The sequence below is a fragment of the Callorhinus ursinus genome, unplaced genomic scaffold (genome assembly GCF_003265705.2).
Source record: "Callorhinus ursinus isolate GAN/ISIS: 27379988/994484 unplaced genomic scaffold, GSC_fseal_2.0 scaffold21, whole genome shotgun sequence".
Classification (NCBI taxonomy): domain Eukaryota; kingdom Metazoa; phylum Chordata; class Mammalia; order Carnivora; family Otariidae; genus Callorhinus; species Callorhinus ursinus.
In genome coordinates, this window is record NW_027397083.1 from 4,672,033 (window position 1) to 4,691,860 (window position 19,828).

Below are 19,828 nucleotides of genomic sequence, written 5' to 3' on the forward strand. Positions count from 1 at the left end.
GGGAAATAAAAATATGGGTCCATAAAACCCTTAGACATGTAAATTATGAATTGGTATTATGCAATACTTGTATGTGTATATGCAATCAGTGTGTTAATTAGCTTTTGGTCAGTTTTGTGTTACTTATTAGTATACTTTTGTCTTAATAACTTTTAACCTATAAAACAATTTTTAAGGTACATTTTAATTTACTAAATCCTAGTCAGATGATTACCTGGCCCAGTTCGAGTTCTGATTTTGGCTTTGTGAGATTTTGTTATGCAGCTTAAAGTTACAAAGCTTATAGTTTATGGAGTATCACCCCACCCCCCTTAAAACTATCATGTACAGTATTTGATGTCAAGCATGTTAATGGTTCAGGTTTATTTTCTTTAGCTATTTATAAGTTATCTTTTTCATAAAATATATATAAAAGTGAACTTTAGCTTTATAACCAGTAAAACATCTTGATTTTCAAGTTTATAACTAACTCCTAGTATTAAAAAGTCTTTTATATTTCTCCACGGAAACTATATTCCTTCTGGTCTCTATCACTTCTGTGAAATCTTAAAAAAATTTTTTTGGATGCCTTTGAGCTTTGCTGTATCTTTTGGACCTTAAAAGACAACTTTAATTTGTCTGCTAGCACAGTGCCTGGCACTCAGTAGATAAATTAAGTATTCAACAAATATTTTATGAATTACAGATGGTTTATAAGATAAAAAATTATAAAATTCCAACTTTATTGATCTAAACTTAGTACTTGAATAAGAGGATATCCTTCTGATCAAAATTGCTATGATTTTTAGTACTATTTCTTTTTCTTAGTGTAATAAAGGGGTGGGAGACATCCTAGTCTGGTGAAATATATCAGAATCTTAGGTGGGAAGAAAAATTATATGTTATACCTGTTCCCCTATCCTAAATCCACCTAGTTGAGAATCTTTTTGTCTAATAAGAGATGTTACTGATAAAAATGGTTATATGGTTGCATTAAATGTAGATGCAGAAAAAGGGTTGAGAATCACTGCTACCAGGGTGCAGAATGGGAAACCTTCATTGTTCTGGCATAAGATCCTTGTGCCCTTCAAGAAGGGAAATGACTTTTTATCCAACTTAGATGTTCACTTTGTTTCTGTAGCACCAAACATTGTTTAAGAACGGCTTTATTGAGATATAACGTACATACTATAAAATTCATCCTCTTAAAATGTATAATTAAGTGGTTTTAATATATTCACAACGTTGTGGAACTATCATGACCATCTAATTCCAGAACATTTTCATCACCCCCCCACCCCAGAAAACCCCTCTACCCATTAGCAACCACTCCCTGCTGGCAGCCACTAATCTACTTCTGTCTATGTGGATTTGACATTTCGTGGAATCATTTAAATGGATCCTACATATGTAGCCCTTTATGACTGGCTTTTTTGATTTGGCATATTTTCAAGGTTCATTCATGTGGCGTGTCAGGACCTCGTTCATTTTTGTTGCCAGCAAAAAAAAAATCTGTTCGCTTTTATAGGTTGTGCCAACCATTTTGGAAAAATTCAAAGAGAAGAAGCCTCAAGTGGTACAAGCCCTTCAGGAGGCAATTGATGCAATCTTCCTCACTGTAAGTTGACAACATGAGTTTACATTTGTGTCTACAGTAAATTTTGTCAGTGTAATATTTTGATTATTCTTACAGTTGAGCAAAGCTCACTGACCATCTTTTCTTTTCTAAAGACCACACTACAGAACATCAGTGAGGATGTTTTAGCAGTCATGGATAATAAAAATCCAACCATCAAGCAGCAGACATCTCTTTTCATTGCAAGAAGCTTCCGCCATTGCACTGCTTCTACCCTGCCAAAGAGCTTGCTAAAGCCCTTTTGTGCTGCGCTACTTAAGGTATAGACTTCTCTTTGGAATTGGGGGAACTTTTTATACTTAGGGAAGATTTTTTTTTCCCATATTAATTATGAACTGTGACTACTTGACTTTCAGATTTCAGTAGATTATGGTCTCTTGAGGAGCAGACCCTCTAGCTGTGGAAACTGAATCCAAATTCTTGTACTCTGTGCTCCTATTCTCAAAGAAAAGTACAAGTTAGCTTTATGGTTCCACTAATTGCTAAACATTTTGTTTCTTATTTGGCCCATATACTGGTGTTGTGTTGGATCTGGCCAAGCACGCAGGCATACAGTTTGGAGTCTTTGAAGATCATTTGCATATGAGGCATTTTAAATAGAGGGTAGGAGGAAAAGGAAGCACTTATTTGCTGAATGGATTACCAGAGGTTTCCTTACCCAAAAAGAATATGTGAAAGAGTAACTGTTAGTTGGCAAAAGGAAAGCTACACTTAGCTTCAGTGAACTGTAAAAAGCAAGTTCTTTATCCAATAATCACCAGTCTGAATTAAAATAAGTAATACCTAAAATATTTTGTATTAAGATCATTTTGCTTCTTCTGGACCACAGCATATCAATGATTCTGCTCCTGAAGTCAGAGATGCTGCATTTGAAGCATTGGGTACTGCTTTGAAAGTGGTGGGTGAGAAAGCAGTAAATCCATTCTTAGCTGATGTGGACAAACTCAAGCTTGATAAGGTAGGTTAGTGATAGATTATAATGAAATTGGACAACAATCCTATCTCTGTATATCATGATTTTGTTTTGATTTTGTCTGTTTCATGAAGACAAAAATGCTGATCAGCTTGTGAAAGTTATTTCATTTGCCACTGGTAGTTCAGACCTGGAGTGTGAAAACATAGCTTCTGAGGATTTACATTTCATTTGAAGCTATGGTGGTGATATGAGTAGAAATAGCTTTCAAATTATAAAAAACAAAAAAAAAGCTGAGTGATCAGTCCATAGAGGAGGTTAAAAAGAATATTTTAAGATAAATTTGTTTCTAATATCTGGAAAATTACCTTTCTAAATATGAATGTTTTCTATCAAAAATGTGGTTGTATGTTTATTATAATTTTAAATTGTATAGAAATAAGATATAAGTGGATAATTTATTTTTGCTGAAAAGGAAACTTTCTGAATTCTCATATATTTGTGGTTTAGGTGACTTATTAAGTACTAATGTAGTGATTATATTTCAGAGCTGGGCTTAATTGATGTTCATCTCAATTTCATTCTCTAGATCAAAGAATGTTCAGAAAAAGTAGAGCTGGTACATGGTAAGAAAGCTGGACTAGCCGCTGATAAGAAGGAATTCAAGCCTGTTCCTGGAAGGACTGCCACTTCAGGGGCTGCAGGAGATAAGGACACAAAGGACATTTCAGTACCCAAACCAGGACCCTTAAAAAAAGCACCTGCTACTAAGGTTAATAGATGAGTTGGAAAATATGGTTTAAAAGTTAGAATTTAGTAAGGCAGGATCTGAATCTCAGGTTCATGGTTGTCCTTCCAATATGATTTCATTTGAGAAATGAACTCATTACCACATTGAAAATATAGCAGAACATCCATCAACAAAGAGTGTTCCAATTTGGTTAAATAAACTTTAATAGAGCTAAAAATGGTAATGAATATACAGGAGCACATTTTGAGGGATCATAAAGTATCATTAAGTAAAAAATGTGGCAAGGCATTTAATAATATCACCTTGGTCATTTTGCTGATAATGCTGCTAAATCACATCACCAAGTCTACTTACCAGTCAAGGTCTTGTACCTTTGTACAAGCGTAGAAGAGGGAAATGCCTAAAGGTGAATATGGCATTCTTTTAGAGAACACTTATCCTGTGGACTCTCTGAAGCATGAAGTTATCTACTATAGATGCAGAAAGTTTATTCCTTTCCTCATCCTGAACCCCAGTATGAAGTTAGGGGAGAGAACTGGTATTTAATAAAGCATCACTTTGGGAAGTGTTTAACCTAAATAATCTCATTTAATCATCAAACAACTCTTGAAATAAGTGTTTTGTGATTTCCATTTTTCCAGAAAGGGAAAGTGAGGCTCAGCAAGGTTAAATATTCTGCACATGCTCTTACAACTCATTCTGGTATTTTTATTGTTCACTTGTTTGTTTACTCTGTCACCCCACACCATATCGTAAAGGATAAGGATCTTGTCACTGCTCAGTCCCGTATGCACAGACAAGATTCTGGCAGACAGCAGGAACTGGGCACACATTTGGCGAATGGCTAGCGTTGCAGAACTGGGATTTGGACCCAGGTGTCTCAAACTACAGTCTGTGTACTTTCATATTCATATTATGCCATTTCTTCAGCATTCTCACACGGAGTTGGCAGCCGTTCCCTTCTGTCTCACCAGCTGTTGCCTGTCTGGACAATGACCTGGGCACAGTACCTTAAGGCCTTTTCTTATCTTGCTGAACCCTGCCATAAAAAGAATCCTTTTTTTTTTTTTTAAAGACTTTATTTGTTTGACAGACATAGCAAGAGAGAGAACACAAGCAGGGGGAGTGGGAGAGGGAGAAGCAGGCTTCCCACTGAGCAGGGAGCCCGATGCGGGGCTCGATCCCAGGACTCCGGGATCATGACCTGAGCCGAAGGCAGAGGCTTAATGACTGAGCCACCCAGGCACCCCTCTTACAAAGAATCCTTTAAAAAAAAAAAAAGTGGGGGAGCAACCTGCTTCATTCTTCTTTTGAAAAGACTTACTACCAATATGCCCTATTAAGCCAGTAAACATAGATATCTGTTAAAAAAAAAAAAAGATTTGTTAATTGAAGTACCTCTCTATACAGAGAGTGCTATTATAGGAAAGGATCCAGAAGAGGTGTTCTGGTTAATCAAAAGAGTATAGAATCTTCTATTTTTAGGGCCAGAAAACAATGAAATCTCTATCAGGTTGTTATTACAAACCAGCAAAATCATATTGCTGATATGAACTGGCAAGTATTGGAGGTTTTCATTTGATTAAAAAACTAGCATTTTCGTTTTGGCTAACTACACCTTAAATGCTTAGATTATGTTCACGATAACATCGGTTTCAGAGGAGGTCTGTATATTAAAGAGTAATTTGGCCCTCTGTCATTATATCTTTTCTTTTTAGGTTTGGGGCACAGTTTAACAAATTTCCAAAATAGATAGGAGGAATGATGTGAACAGTGATGTGTGTTACCGCATTAACGTTACTGCCATTGGCTGTGTGCCTTGGGATAAACTGATTTTCTTGTGACCTTTCAAAACTGGAGTGAAATACATTTAAATCAAGATATTTAAATAGAGTCTTAGCAGATAGAAGCCAGTGGGTATAATAAAAACTAGGACCAACTAAAGTTTATTTCAGGATTGCAAGGATGGTTCAATATTAATATTTGAAAACTTAATTTAGAGATGAAATCTAATTTCAGACACTGAAAGGGAATATAATAGATTTCAGCATACCTTCATGATAAAAATTCTTAACCACATAGAAATGGATTGATACTTTGACATGATTAAATATATAGAGATAGATTGATAGACAGCAGTAGACCTGGCAAACCACAAGTCAGCATCATGCTTCATAGTGATGAAATACTAGGAGGACTCCTATTAAAGTGAGGAATAAAACAAAAAATGCCTGCCAGTACGATTATTGTTTAATAACATTCTACAATTAGAAAAAAGAATAAAGTAAAACCTGTGTAATATGAGGTAGGATAAGGCAGAGTTACCACTTTTGTAAATCATCTGGTGATATACTTGGAAAATAAAAGTAGGCCAGCTAAAGAACTATTACAACAATAAAAAGATTCTTTTCTGCGGCCATCTTCAACAAAGCTAGACTACTTGCTGCCATTGCCATAACAACCGCTCTATTCCTTCAAAATTAAGCGGTTCTACGTTGAATTAATAATATATTTTCCTATTATTAGGGTATCTTGTAGTGAAGAATTGGGTAGCTGCTAGAAGTTAGAAATTGTCCTAAACTAGTGTAGGAAGGATTTAGAGGTATTTAAAGGCATCAAATGTTAATTCTCAAATTAATCTGTAAATGTAATATAATGCCAGTCCATTTTCATTTCGTTTATCTCTTTAGCTCATTCTGAATTAAAGGTTCTTAATAATGGGGTTTGCAGATTTCCCCATGAATCGTCTTCAGGAGGTCTGTCTGCCCTTGAAAGTGCTAATAAGTTCTGTGGGTACCAAAAATACCCTGTATTTGGTTGGTTGTGTGGTCTCTCATTTTTAATCAAATTTTCAGGGAGTCTCTGGCCCAAAAAAGTTGAAAAACCACTGTTGTAAATTCTAAGTGGTTTAGTTTGTTTGTTTTAATTGCTTTTAGGCTGGTGGGCCACCTAAGAAGGGGAAACCAGTTGCACCTGGAGGTGCAGGGAGCACTGGAATCAAGAATAGAAAAGGATTGGAGACCAAAGAAATAGTGGAGCCTGAACTCTCGGTTAGTATTCTGCAAGGTGCCTCAAACTCATAAAAGCGTGGAAGGTCAAGTCCTGGAAGATTTGAGTTCTTTGTTTGCTGAGTTCTACAACATAGAGTTAATTGATTTTTTTTTTAGCTTATAGGAACTGTGCCTTGGATGAACTTACCCTTTATAGTAGTAGAATAGAAGCCTCAGATACTGTAGCATACCTGTGGAGTGTTCATGTAGTTTGGCCTGGGGTATTTTTATATTCTTGTCATCTGTTTCCTTAAGCAATTCTTTTATTATTTTTTTAAGATTTATTTATTTATTTATTAGAGCAAGAGTGAGCATGTTACTGGGGGGGGGGAGGGGCAGAGGGAGAGAGACTGTGCTGTTACCAGGAGTGGGGGGAGGGGCAGAGGGAGAGAGATTCTGTGCTGTTACCAGGAGTGGGGGGAAGGGCAGAGGGAGAGAGACTCTGTGCTGAGTGTGAGCCCGTTACAAGACTCAATCTCATGACCCTGAGATTCATCAGCCTGAGCTGATGAAACTAAGAGTTGGACACTTTGCGCTACCCAGGCACTCCCCCTTAAGCAATTCTTAATTTTAATGTTTTTGTATCTTACAGATAGAAGTATGTGAAGAAAAAGCTTCAGCTGTCCTTCCTGCTACCTGTATACAGCTGCTAGACAGCAGTAACTGGAAGGAAAGGCTGGCCTGTATGGAAGAGTTCCAAAAGGTAAATGCATGGGGATGAGTTGAATGTGAAAGAACATTACGTCATATAGAAGTGATGAAATTGACAAAGTGCTTATCCTACTTGCAGTGTCTTATATCCAATGAACACGTTTCAGGGTGTTAACTAAAGCTGAGGGGGGGGTTGGTTTTTTAGCTCTGTAGTGTTTATCTTTCAATATCTGCTTTCTATGGCTTCTGAAACCTCATAACTTAATACTTAAGTAAGTTTATTCTGAATTACAAGATTTAGATGAACTTTAATATCACAGTATTTGTTCATTAAACTTACTAGGCAAACAGATCACTCCACTTAAACCACCCCTCATCCATTTCTGTTTCCCTCTTTGTTGTCATGATTCTTGGAAGAACAGACATTATTACTTGGTATGAGAAGCTCCTTTCAGAAGTCTGTGTTGGAAAGGAGCATGGTAGTTCCTTTTTACCTTTATTCTGATTCTAATGAGGAGGGTGTGTAGAAACCACAAGAGCACTGGGACTTGAGGCAGGAGACCTGGCTTTTAGTTCTGCATGTGCCATGCATCAAGTTTAGACCCTAGTTTGTATATCTTTGAAATTTAATACTTAACCACTTCTATCCTACTTTGGTATATATTTTTAGGAAAATCAGATAACTCAAAGTACGTATAAGCAGTTTCTGCCACACACTAGGCAAATGAAAACTGTTATGGTTACATTCCGTGGACCAAATTCTTTGTGAAATTCTGAAATGTGGGGTGGGTGGGTGGAAGAGTTTCAATGGTATTAATATAAAACAACTGTACATCAAATATCCAACTTAAGAAGCAGAGCTATCTAAGCTCCCTCTATAACCTTCCTTGTATTCATTCCTCTCTTTCAAGTCACCTACTTGGCTTTTTTATGTACCCTTTCCCTGGCTAATCATTAACCCCTTAACTCTCAGTTTATTGTTTTACTTTAAGGCTGTTGAACTAATGGATCGAACTGAAATGCCATGCCAGGCATTAGTGAGGATGCTGGCCAAGAAACCTGGATGGAAAGAAACCAATTTTCAGGTAATTTTTAATTGGGGATTTTACTATTTTTGATTGAAATTATTTCCATCATATCATCCTATGGAGTGAGAGAGGTAAAGTTTTGGTAATGACTTTTAGCCTTTTTTTAAAAATTGCTTAACCAGTGTGTCTTCTAACTTTAAATGTAAACAGTGGAGTGTGTGCATTTTAAACACATAACTATATCTTTGTGTAATTAGGAGTTTATATATATGGAGGTATTATCTCTATATTGTTTGTGTAATTCACATATATGCATTTTTCTCCTCGTTAGTTAGGCCTAGAAGCCCTCTAATCTTCACATGTGCAAGAGAGGGATAGACAGGGAGACAAGTTTCTTATTTGTCTGGATAAAAGATAAATGACCTTTAAATTGCCAATGAAAAATCACCACATAGTTTAATGTATTAACTGATCCTAGAGATGAAATTTAACAGTGCTGTTACTAGTCTAAAAAGTAGGTGGAAAGGGAGATACAAGAAAGTGATACAGGAAGGAAAAGGAGAAAAGTTGCCTTCTCCTCTAGATATTCATAGACCTTGTGGAAACAAAAGTTTGAAATATGTCAGGTTTATTTTTGGCATCCTGCTACTCTTTTTTGCTTCTCTTCTGCCACCTCTTGTTCTCTCTTTAAGATCCATGGCTTCCTCGCACACTATGTTCCCTTACCACTGTTCCAGCACCTCAGCCATACCATCCAACTCTACAAAGCCTTCCTCTGCCAAGAGGTTCTTGCGCTGCCTTCCTCCCCTACACACCACTTTTAAAACCCCTCTTTGCAGTTTCTTAGGCGAAAAAGCATACATGATTTGAGCTGATACCCTCCTATGTGTTAGATCCGTAACAAAGGATAATTTTATATATGTATTTTTCTTTATAACAACTTCATTGAGAGTATAAAACTCACCATTTTGAAGTGTACAATGCAGCAGTTCTTAGTGTATTCACAGAGTTCTGCAACTCCTACCACTCTATAATTTTAGAATATTATCGTCACTCCAGAAAGAAACGCCATACCCATCAGCAGTCACTCTCTTTCTCCCCAGATTTCTCCCCCTACCCCCCAGTCCCTGGACAACTGTTACTCTACTTGCTGTCTCTATGGATTACTTCTGGACATTTCATATAATGAAGTATCTACTTAGCATAATATTTTCACTGTTCACCTATATGGTAGCATGTATTTTTATCGCTAAGTAATATTCCATTGTATGGCTATAGAACATTTTATTTACTCATTTATGGTTGAAGAGAATTGGTGTTCTTTACACTTTGTGGCTATCTCTGTGAACATTCATGTACAAGTTTTGTGTGAGCACATTTTTTTCTTTAAAGATTGATTTATTTACTTAGGGAGAGCATGTGCGAGTGGGGGCAGGGGGAGAGGGAGAGAGAGAATCCCAAGCAGACACCTGACTGAGCATGGAGCCCAACACAGGGCTCGATCTCATGACCCTGAGATCATTACCTGAGCAAAAATTAAGAGTGGGATGCTCAACTGGCTGAGCCAACCAGGTATCCCTGTGTGAGTACATTTTTAATTCTCTTGGATATATACCTAGAAGGAAAATTGCTGGGTCATATGGTAACTATGTTTAACTTTTTGAAGAACAGCCAAACTGTTTTCCATTGTGGCTTCACCATTTTATATTCGTACCAGTAGTACAAGAGAATTCTAATTTCTGTACATCCTCACCAGCTCCTCTTATTTAAATATTCAAATAGGACAGAGAGAAATATTGAAGGGCAAAGGGGGGGTCCCAAGAGCCATACATCTGCTGCCATCACATTAACATCTTTAAATTGTTTTCACATCTTCTTCATTCTTCCACTTAAAAATCTACAAGTTCTTTAAATCTCTCAAGTTCTGTTGTGTGTATGTCCATGAGGGTTATAGTTTTTTGTGGGCAACACTAGTGGGAACTCTTGAGTGATGCAGTTTGGTCATTTATTATGTATTTTAGGTTGTGTACTCAGTACTCTCTGATAACAAGGATAAAAATTATTTAGCTTCTTTGTTTAAAATTGTCATTTTTAAGGGCATCTGGCTGCCTCAGTCGGTAGAGCATGAGGCTTTTGATCTTGGGGTATGAGTTTGAGCCCCATGTTGGATGTAGAGATTACTTTAAAAATAAATAAATAAGTAAAATCATCATTTTTAGGGGTGCCTGGGTGACTCATTTGGTTGAGCGGCTGCCTTTGGCTCAAGTCATGATCCCAGGGTCCTGGGATTGAGCCCCACGTCGGGCTCCCTGCTCAGCGGGGAGCCTGCTTCTCCCTCTCCCTCTACCTGCCGCTCTGCCTACTTGTGCTTTCTATCTCTCTGTCAAATAAATAAATAAAATCTTTAAAAAATAAATAAAGTTGTCATTTTTTAGTTTGGTCATGTTCTCGGTTGTCCCTGTGTTACATCTTTACTGTAAAAATAAGTAAATTAATGTTTTTGGCTTACTCATAACTTTATGATACTTATCCTTGTTCAGGTGATGCAGATGAAGCTTCACATAGTTGCTTTGATTGCCCAGAAGGGGAGTTTTTCCAAAACTTCAGCTCAGATTGTCTTGGATGGCCTTGTGGACAAGATTGGAGATGTGAAATGTGGGAACAATGCAAAAGAAGCTATGACAGCAATAGCCGAAGCTTGCATGTTGCCGTGGACAGCTGAACAGGTTAGTGATAGAGCTCTCTCTCCCCAACTTTTCCCGGCTTTTCCCAAATTTTAATTTAAGTTTACTAATTAAACTGTAGTTCTTTTCTTCTTAAGTCAAACCATTTTTATATTCCACATTTTTATCCTTACCTCTAATAATATACTGTTGCCTGATAATTAGAATTTATTTTGGCCAAGAATAATCTATTAAAAGATGAGAGTGATTTTCTCTTAAGACATTATAATTCAGAGTGATCACTAATGAAAAGTTGTAAAGTCCAGAATGCTTTTAATACTACTGTCACTTACCTCATTTTCTTGTGTAAGTTAAGATTTTATTTATTTATTTGACAGAGAGAGAGAGACAGCAAGAGAGGGAACACAAGCAGGGGAAGTGGGAGAGGGAGAAGCAGGCTTCCCGCTGAGCAGGGTGCCCGATGCGGGGCTCAATCCCAGGACCCTGGGATCATGACCTGAGCCGAAGGCAGACACTTAACAACTGAGCCACCCAGGCAACCCTTTCATTCCTAAGACATTCTTGCAGTTCTATCAGGGTTGGAAAAACCATGCTTAATCCACTTCTACCTTTATGGCATACTATATTTCTGTGAGAAATATGAGAAAAAACACATGCTTATTTTTGTTTTTTCCCTCTTTTTCACTTTAGGTTATGTCAATGGCTTTCTCACAGAAGAATCCCAAGAATCAATCAGAAACTCTGAATTGGTTATCAAATGCAATAAAAGAATTTGGTTTTTCTGGGTAAGTCAGAAACAGATCAGGTACAAAATAAATATTGTGTCGGTCTCTAACTAGTGATTCTTTTTGCTGTAGCTATTTCTGCTATTTCTGAGACACCAGAGCGGGGTCATCTGATTTATATAAAACAAAACTATGTTTGTTCCTCAGAAGTCTGTATTGGCTTATGGTCCTACATTTTCATGTCCACTAACATTAGAGCTCTCTAAGTTATTTCTCCTTAAGTATTAATAACAATCCCTCAGAAAAGCCACTTCCAAGGATTTCTAGTCAAATATATTTCAAAATTACTACATATAATCACATTTGTTTACAGACTTATGCATGTTGGTGAATTAAAGTCTCTCAAGGTCATGCAACAGAGGCTTGCCTAACTTTCTTTATTTTTATTTATTTATTTATTTTAAGTTTTTTTTTTTTTTTTAATTCATTCGAGACAGAGATAGAGAGAACACAAGCAGGGGGAGAAGCAGAGGGTGGGGGAGAAGCAGGCTTCCCGCTGAGCAGGGAGCCCAGCGCGGGGCTCGATCCTAGAACCCTGAGATCATGACCTGAGCCGAAGGCAGACGCTTAATGACTGAGCCACCCAGGCGCCCCAGCCTAACTTTGTTTATTAACCCACTGTTTCCCAAACTTGTTTGCATATTGAACACATTTGTTTATTTAACAAAATTTTATAGAGCTTACTTTATGCTAGGTACTTTTTTTTTTAAGATTTTATTTATTAGAGAGAAGAGATAGCAACAGAGATAGTGAGAGAGAGTAGGAGCGTGGAGGAGAGGGAGAAGAAGGGCTTGACCCCAGGACCCTGGTCATGACCTGAGCTGAAGGCAGCCACTTTCTAAATAACAATTCATTTGATTTAATTCTCATAAAAACCATGTGAGGCATTGTTATTCCCATTTTATACATGTGGAAACTGGGGCACACAAAGCTTGAGTAATCTGTCCAAGTCACAGTTCCAAAGTGGCAAAGCCAAGATTTGAATCCAGGCATTCTAGTTCCAAGAAAAAGTACTATAACTGCTATACTATGTTGCCTTTCTCTGTGCCATGCTGGTTTTTACAATATACTTCTCAATGTGTTACAAAATAGTTTTCTGGGGACGCCTGGGTGGCTCAGTCAGTTAAGTGTCTGATTTCGGCTCAGGTCATGATCTTAGGGTCCTGGGGTCGAGCCCCTGCGTGGGGCTCCTTGCCCATCAGAGAGTGTACTTGTCCCTCTGCCCCTCATCCTGCTTGTACTCTCCCTCTCTCAAATAAATAAAATCTTTAAAAAAAAAAAAAACCACCAAAAAAACCCAAAATAATTTTCTGCATTCTACCAAATAAAGAAATACTACTCTAGAAGTTATTCAAGTGACATTCAAGCAAAGACACAATTGTTTGGGAGCACCTGGGTGGCTCAGTCAGTTAAGCATCCGACTCTTGGTCTCAGGTCATGGATCTCAGGGTTGTGAGATCAAGCCCTGTGTCGGACTTCGTGCTCAGTGGGAAGTCTGCTTGAGATTTTCTCTCACCTTCTCCCTCTGCCCCTCTCGCACTCCCGCATACGCTTTCTCTCTCTCTCTCTCTCTCTAAAATAAAATAAAATCTTAAAAATAGCAAGGAGTGATTGTTCTTCAGTAGGTAGTAGAGGGGAATGAGTTGGGGGGGGAGTGGGAGGAGAAAAGATGGGAGAAAACTGGGCCAGGTCACATTGGGCCTCACAGTTTTGAGTTAGTTGGAAATCATTAGATAGTTTTAAGCGAAAGAGTAATAGGATCATTTGGACTTTAGTCAGAATAAATAGTGAGGATCAAAAAGACTGATTAGTCCTATCAAGAAAATATACTGGCTTGGACAGTTTGTAGAAACGGAAGTATTAGGACGCAGAATGTATTTGGAAGATCGGAACAGGATACTGAGTATAGGAAAGAGAGGAGTCAAGGATGGCCTGAGCGAATGGAAGAATAATGTGGCTCTTTACTGAGGTAGGAAAGACTATGGAAAGAACAGCATTTGGGTTTGGGGTGTGGACAGTCAGGAGTTTTGGTCTTGACGGATGTGCGACATCAACTGTACATTCAAATGGAAGTGTTACAAAGGCTGTATGGATATACAGATCTAGAATTCAGAAGAGGGGTCAACACTGGGGTTTAGGAGTAATGAGCTTGTAGACAATATTTAATGTTCCCTGTAAGTGAGTGAAGAGAGAGAATAGGTGAGACTTGGGGACATAGCCAAAGGGAGCCAGTCCTGGAGTCTGGCTTTATAAAACTTGAGTATTTTGAGGGTTTCATTTATTTGTTTTTAATTCTAAATGTTATTTCTTTCAGGTTGAATGTGAAAGCTTTTATTAGCAATGTGAAGACAGCTCTTGCTGCAACAAACCCAGTGAGTACATACCACATATGTAGGAACATTGCATCCATCTTTGTGGTTCTGTTCTCTTTTGCAAGGTTCTTTTTGTTCTGTCTGCCAGGCTGTGAGGACTTCAGCCATCACCCTGCTTGGTGTGATGTATCTGTATGTTGGTCCCTCTTTGCGAATGTTCTTTGAGGATGAGAAGCCTGCCCTTCTATCCCAGATAGATGCAGAATTTGAGAAGGTAAAGATTCCAAAAATGATACAGTCCATTGGTAGACTTGAGAATGCTTGTAATAGTTAAGTTTAAGCTTTTAACCCTTTAGAATGAGGACTATATATGTATTTGCTTTTATATGCATAAAGTATCCCTAGGAAGAATTCATAAGAAATTGACGGCTTTGTCTGTGAGGAGGACAACCGGGTAGCTGCGGCATGGGGAGGGGGGGTTTCCTCTTGTTGTCTCTTGTACCTTTGGAATATCAAACATTTTTATTGTATTGCCTGTTCAGAAAGTATATCAACATTTAAAATTGTTTTGGATAAAAAAAACCTGGCCTTCCTTGAATAAACTTTCTAATCAAAATTGCTGGGTTTGGGCAGACTTGCTCTATATTTATTGGGCAGCCAAGTCAAAAGACAGCTTCATGATTGAAAAGTCAGATTCTAGTAGGTTTGTATAAAAATACCTTTTGCCATATAGTCTCAAATTTGGGATCTAAGTAGGAATTAAAATATGTACTGTGCAGGGGTCCTTGGGTGGCTCAGTCAGTTGAGTGTCTGACTCTTGATCTCGGCTCAACTCATGATTTCAGAGTTGTGAGATCAAGCTCAGGGTTGTGTCAGGTTCTGTGCTGGGTGTGGAGCCTGCTTAAGATTCTCTCTCCCTCTGCCCCTTCCCCCCTTTCTAAAAATAAATACATACATACAAACAGTGTAGTTTGTAAATATTTAGAATGAAGGAATAGGAAAGTTTGACATAGGCCCATTCTCTAATTTGTTTGCTCTCGTACCATTCATCAAGTTCATTAGCCTCACTGATTTGTTTGTGTGTAGATGCAGGGACAGAGCCCACCTGCTCCAACCAGAGGGATTTCCAAACACAGCATAAGTGGTACAGATGAAGGAGAAGATGGAGATGAACCAGATGAGGTGGGCACTGATGTTGTGGATCTTTTGCCGAGGACAGAAATCAGGTAGGTTTATTGCACATGGTTTATTGGATTTATGTAGTGAAAAAAAAATTTTTTTTTTAGGAGTCTGGAATTAAGGATTCTGTTTTCTACTTTTTCAGTGATAAAATCACTTCAGAGTTGGTGTCTAAGATTGGTGACAAGAACTGGAAGATCAGGAAAGAAGGCCTGGATGAAGTGGCAGCTATTATCAATGAAGCAAAATTTATCCAGCCAAATATAGGTGAACTGCCAACTGCTTTGAAAGGCCGACTCAATGATTCAAATAAAATCTTGGTACGTAGGGTGCCTGGGTGGCTTAGTTGGTTAAGCGACTGCCTTCGGCTCAGGTCATGATCCCGGAGTCCTGGGATCGAGTCCTGCATCGGGCTCCCTGCTCAGCAAGGAGCCTGCTTCTCCCTCTTACCCTCCCCCCTCTCATGCTCTCTCTCTCTATCTCATTCTCTCTCTCAAATAAATAAAATCTTAAAAAAAAAAAAATCTTGGTACGTAGAACATGTGCCTGTTCTTTTTCTCTCCCTCCCCTCTTCCCTTCAGGAAGTTCCTTTTTAGTAATCTTCACCTGCAAAAAAAAAATGAGTGGTCACTTCATTTGCTTTGAACTAGAATTCCTTTAATTTCTTAAGTGTACCTCAAGATAGGTTGGTAGGTGGCTGGTTTATTTATCAAATTTTCATGGATCTCAGATTTGCTTTTTATAGAACTCTTAAATATCCTTATATAAAACTGTTTGTTATATGCATAAACATGTTTAACTTCTGATCTTTAAATTTGGGTTTTTATGTCAGGATTTTCTTAAACTAGGCTTTACCTTACTTTAAAACAAAGCACTCTCCATTCTGGTCTAAAATTCTAATACTGCAGTGTTAGGGACTAAGGATAAAAGGACAGACCACTGCCTGTGAATTATTCATGAGCTAATTAGAATAGCCTCATAACAAACTGCCTACCCTGTCTTTCAAGTAGGCCCAAAACTGCCTAGTACACTGACTACTTAGCAGCAAGCTTGGAAAACTTGGAACACTGTTGCTCCTGGCTTCATCAACGGTTGGCTCTTTCCCACTCAGGTGCAGCAGACGTTGAATATCCTCCAGCAACTGGCAGTAGCCATGGGCCCAAATATCAAGCAACATGTGAAGAACTTAGGCATCCCTATCATCACAGTCCTTGGAGACAGCAAGGTAAACCTGACTCCCGACCACAGCTCCCTTCTGGAATAGGCCAGCCACATTCTTGGGCGAAGACCAGTTCTCAGTGTGTGTAAGAGTACACATAAACAGCCTATAAACTTTGTAGGGAGAGAACATTAGGAGGAAAATAGTAAACATCTTTACCTCCCAGGCAGTATGAAGGTAAACAGTTATGTCACTCGCCTTGCGACCCTTAGATAAGTTATTTATCTTCTTCGAGGTTCAGTTTCTTTATCTGTGAAATTTCATTCTTACAGAACTAAATAAGAATCTGTACATAAGGTACCTGTTACTGTCTCGTGTAGTATGCACTCAAAAACTGTTGGCTATTATGATTATGACATCATTATTATTATAAGTACTGTTATGAAGAGTGAATACGTTCATGAATTTTGGGGCATTGTATTTATTTTCTTCCTTGTTCTCCTGAACCGCTGGAGCAGGATCTTCTAGTACTTCAATTTCACAGTTCTAGAATTAATCTCCTTGAAAGGTGCAAGCCTCTTATATTTAGCCCTAGATTGAATATTTGAATGTGTCTTTATTTTTGTACAATTCACTTAATAGGAATTGGGGTATTTTAATATTTTTCATGTCAGTAAGTCCTCATTCTGTGAATGCAAGTTAATATGAAAACATAAGTGTTCAGGCAAATTGTTAGTAATTTCAGTCTAACTATTAGGAGTTCTCTGCCCTGTGGAGTTACATTCTTTATAGGTAACCATGGATATAACAGCCCCCAGAGCTTCAGAAAATAAGACCTCTGAGTTTATTCCCCTTACGTGATACTTTATGCCCAGGTCACTGTTTTTGCCTAATTTAACTGAGTACAGGACCTTACAATTGGAGTCTTATGTTTCTCCTTTACTTTGGGTTTTCAGTACAACCATAGAACTAGATTCTGTGTCAGAAAAGTTGATTCCAAGTATGTTCATGTGGACCTTAGAGAAACCTCCGTTGTTCGTGTTCCCAAAGTAACAAACTTTTTCACTCCCTACCTCCAAACCATAACTGATGTTATCTTTACTAATTCTCTCCTCTATTTAGAATAATGTTCGGGCAGCTGCCCTAGCAACTGTGAATGCTTGGGCAGAACAGACAGGCATGAAGGAATGGCTGGAGGGAGAAGATCTTTCTGAAGAGCTCAAAAAGGAAAATCCTTTCTTGAGGCAAGAGGTAAGTATTACAAATATAATGTGCTTTACTCATGACACATTTTACCTTCTTAGAGGTACAGAACTACCTAATAAATAATGCTTGTATGAGTAGAATGAGTTTCATTATGAAACAGCTAATAAGATGAAACCAAATTCCTGAAGCTTTTATACTCATGTGCCTCTTTTTATCTCCCCCACTTTGATATCCGTAGATAAAACACTAAACCTCAACCTAAACCTTCCATCCTATACAGACATTAACTCAAAATGATCATGGGCTTAAATGTAGAACATAAAAGTATAGAACTTTTCTTTTACTTATTTTTCAACATGGGGTTTGAACTTATGACCCTGAGATCAAGACCTGAGTTGAAATCATGAGTTGGACACTTAACCAACTGAGCCACCCAGGCACCCCAAAACTATACAACTTTTAAAGGTAATATTGGTGAAAAACTTCAGGATATAGAAATTCTTCAGGCAAAGAATTCTTAGACTTGACTCCAAAACCACAATCCCATCAATGGAAAAATTTATTAAGTTAGACCTCATAAAAATTAAGAATTCTTACTCTGCAAAAGACCATGTGAGGATGATGAAAAGGTAGCTACACCACAGGAGAAAATATTTGCTAACTCAATATCCAATAACCATTATCCAAAACATGTAAAGAATTCTCAAAACAGTTTAAAAAAAAAAGTCTAATTAGAAGATGGGCAAAAGATGGGGCTCCTCCTTGCTGACTCAGTTGGTGGAGCATATGATTCTTGATCTCAGGGTCATGAATTTGAGATCCATGTCGGGCATAGAGCCTACTTAAAAAAAAAAAAAACGGGCAAAAGACATGAACAAATGTTTCACTGAAGAGGAGATGCAGGTGGCAAATAAACCCATAAAAGTTGTTCAGTATTATTAGCCATAAAGGAAATGCAAATTAAAACTACAGTGACACCTCACTCTACAACTGTCAGAATTACTGAAATAAAAAAAATAGTTTTAGCACAAATGCTGGCAAGGATTTGGAGAAATTTGAACACTCGGCTGGAGGAAATGTAAAATGGTACAGCCACTCTAGGAAAGAGTTTGGCCGTTTCTTATAAAACTAAACATGTAGGGGCGCCTGGGTGGCTCAGTCATTAAGTGTCTGCCTTCAGCTCAGATCATGGTCCCAGGGTCCTGGGATCGAGCCCTGCATCGGGCTCCCTCCTCCACGGGAAGCCTGCTTCTCCCATTCCCCCTGCTTGTCCTCCCTCTCTCACTGTGTCTCTCTGTCAAATAAATAAATAAAATCTTTAAAAAAAAAAAAAAAAGAACCATGTCCTTATCTTAAAGAAAATTGTCATCTTTGCATATATCATTTAAATATAGCATTGTTCTTGAACAATGAAAATTACTGATTTTATATTGGAAACTTGAGTGTAAGAACTAATTCAGTGTTCGGTACTGATGCAATCATTAAGCCTAAGATCATAAGTAATAAGTTTCCACTTGCAGTGTGTAACCGGTCTTTATTCTTTTGGCAGCTTTTGGGCTGGCTGGCTGAGAAACTACCAACTCTTCGTTCCGCCCCCTCAGACCTTATCCTTTGTGTTCCTCATCTCTACTCGTGCCTGGAAGATCGCAATGGAGATGTGCGGAAGAAGGCCCAAGATGCCTTGCCTTTCTTCATGATGCATCTGGGATATGAGAAAATGGCCAAGGCTACCGGGAAACTAAAGGTACTACTTCTTGTGGCTGCTCTTAAAAGCCATTAGAAAAATACTGGATGTGAGTATATATAGGCAAGAGATCATATTACCTCCTAAGAGTTTCACTTGAAACCCCAATGAGAGCAAAAATTTGTTGAACTTCCAAGAACCTGACTCTGCAGGGACAAAAGTTGTGACCTTCTAGAATGATAGCTAATTTAGTATGACTTCATAATGTGTGTTACTTCTCTTGCACTATGTGCCGCCTCCCTTACTTCATAGGTATTTCGAAACTGGGAGCTCAGTGATGTGTTTGACAGCAGCTCTGTTAGTAAGCATAGTATGAGTGTATCATGTATGTGGCCTCTCACTTCTGTTATGTTGTCTCCCTAGCCAACTTCTAAAGATCAGGTGTTGGCCATGCTAGAGAAAGCCAAAGCTAATATGCCAGCCAAGCCTGCTGCATCTGCTAAATCAACTTCCAAACCAATGGGAGGGTCAGCTCCAGCCAAATTCCAGCCAGCTTCAGGTAACTCTATTTTGAGAGGGTTAAGGGGGAAGTAGCCCAGGGGAACTCTAAAAAGAAATCCAGCCTTCATTTCTTAACAGCTTAGATCCTAGGCCCTCCTGCCTTCCCTCCCTCTCTCCCTCGCTCCTTACCCTTCTACCACAAACATTTGTCAAGTTTTATGCTAGGAATTGTGCTGAAGGTATGAAGATACTTAATTTGGTTTACAGTTCCAAAAAGGGGTTTCGGAATAGCACATTGAAATACTCCAGA

The 19,828-nt window shown here is 38.3% G+C and overlaps 1 protein-coding gene across 5 annotated transcripts in view; it reads left to right on the plus strand.

Annotated features, from left to right (window-relative positions):
- The window catches only part of CKAP5 (cytoskeleton associated protein 5), a 102,648-nt gene that overhangs the window by 54,923 nt on the left and 27,897 nt on the right, over positions 1 to 19,828 (plus strand). For all 5 annotated transcript variants that reach the window (XM_025878465.2, XM_025878468.2, XM_025878466.1 and 2 more), the window contains 17 exons: positions 1,508 to 1,597; positions 1,711 to 1,875; positions 2,445 to 2,573; positions 3,118 to 3,300; positions 6,216 to 6,329; positions 6,922 to 7,032; positions 7,973 to 8,065; positions 10,549 to 10,734; positions 11,383 to 11,477; positions 13,792 to 13,849; positions 13,938 to 14,063; positions 14,876 to 15,015; positions 15,114 to 15,288; positions 16,080 to 16,193; positions 17,250 to 17,378; positions 18,883 to 19,077; positions 19,441 to 19,576. In XM_025878465.2, the coding sequence (XP_025734250.1) occupies positions 1,508 to 1,597; positions 1,711 to 1,875; positions 2,445 to 2,573; positions 3,118 to 3,300; positions 6,216 to 6,329; positions 6,922 to 7,032; positions 7,973 to 8,065; positions 10,549 to 10,734; positions 11,383 to 11,477; positions 13,792 to 13,849; positions 13,938 to 14,063; positions 14,876 to 15,015; positions 15,114 to 15,288; positions 16,080 to 16,193; positions 17,250 to 17,378; positions 18,883 to 19,077; positions 19,441 to 19,576 (2,239 nt within the window). The remainder of the gene's footprint in view (positions 1 to 1,507; positions 1,598 to 1,710; positions 1,876 to 2,444; positions 2,574 to 3,117; positions 3,301 to 6,215; positions 6,330 to 6,921; positions 7,033 to 7,972; positions 8,066 to 10,548; positions 10,735 to 11,382; positions 11,478 to 13,791; positions 13,850 to 13,937; positions 14,064 to 14,875; positions 15,016 to 15,113; positions 15,289 to 16,079; positions 16,194 to 17,249; positions 17,379 to 18,882; positions 19,078 to 19,440; positions 19,577 to 19,828) is intronic.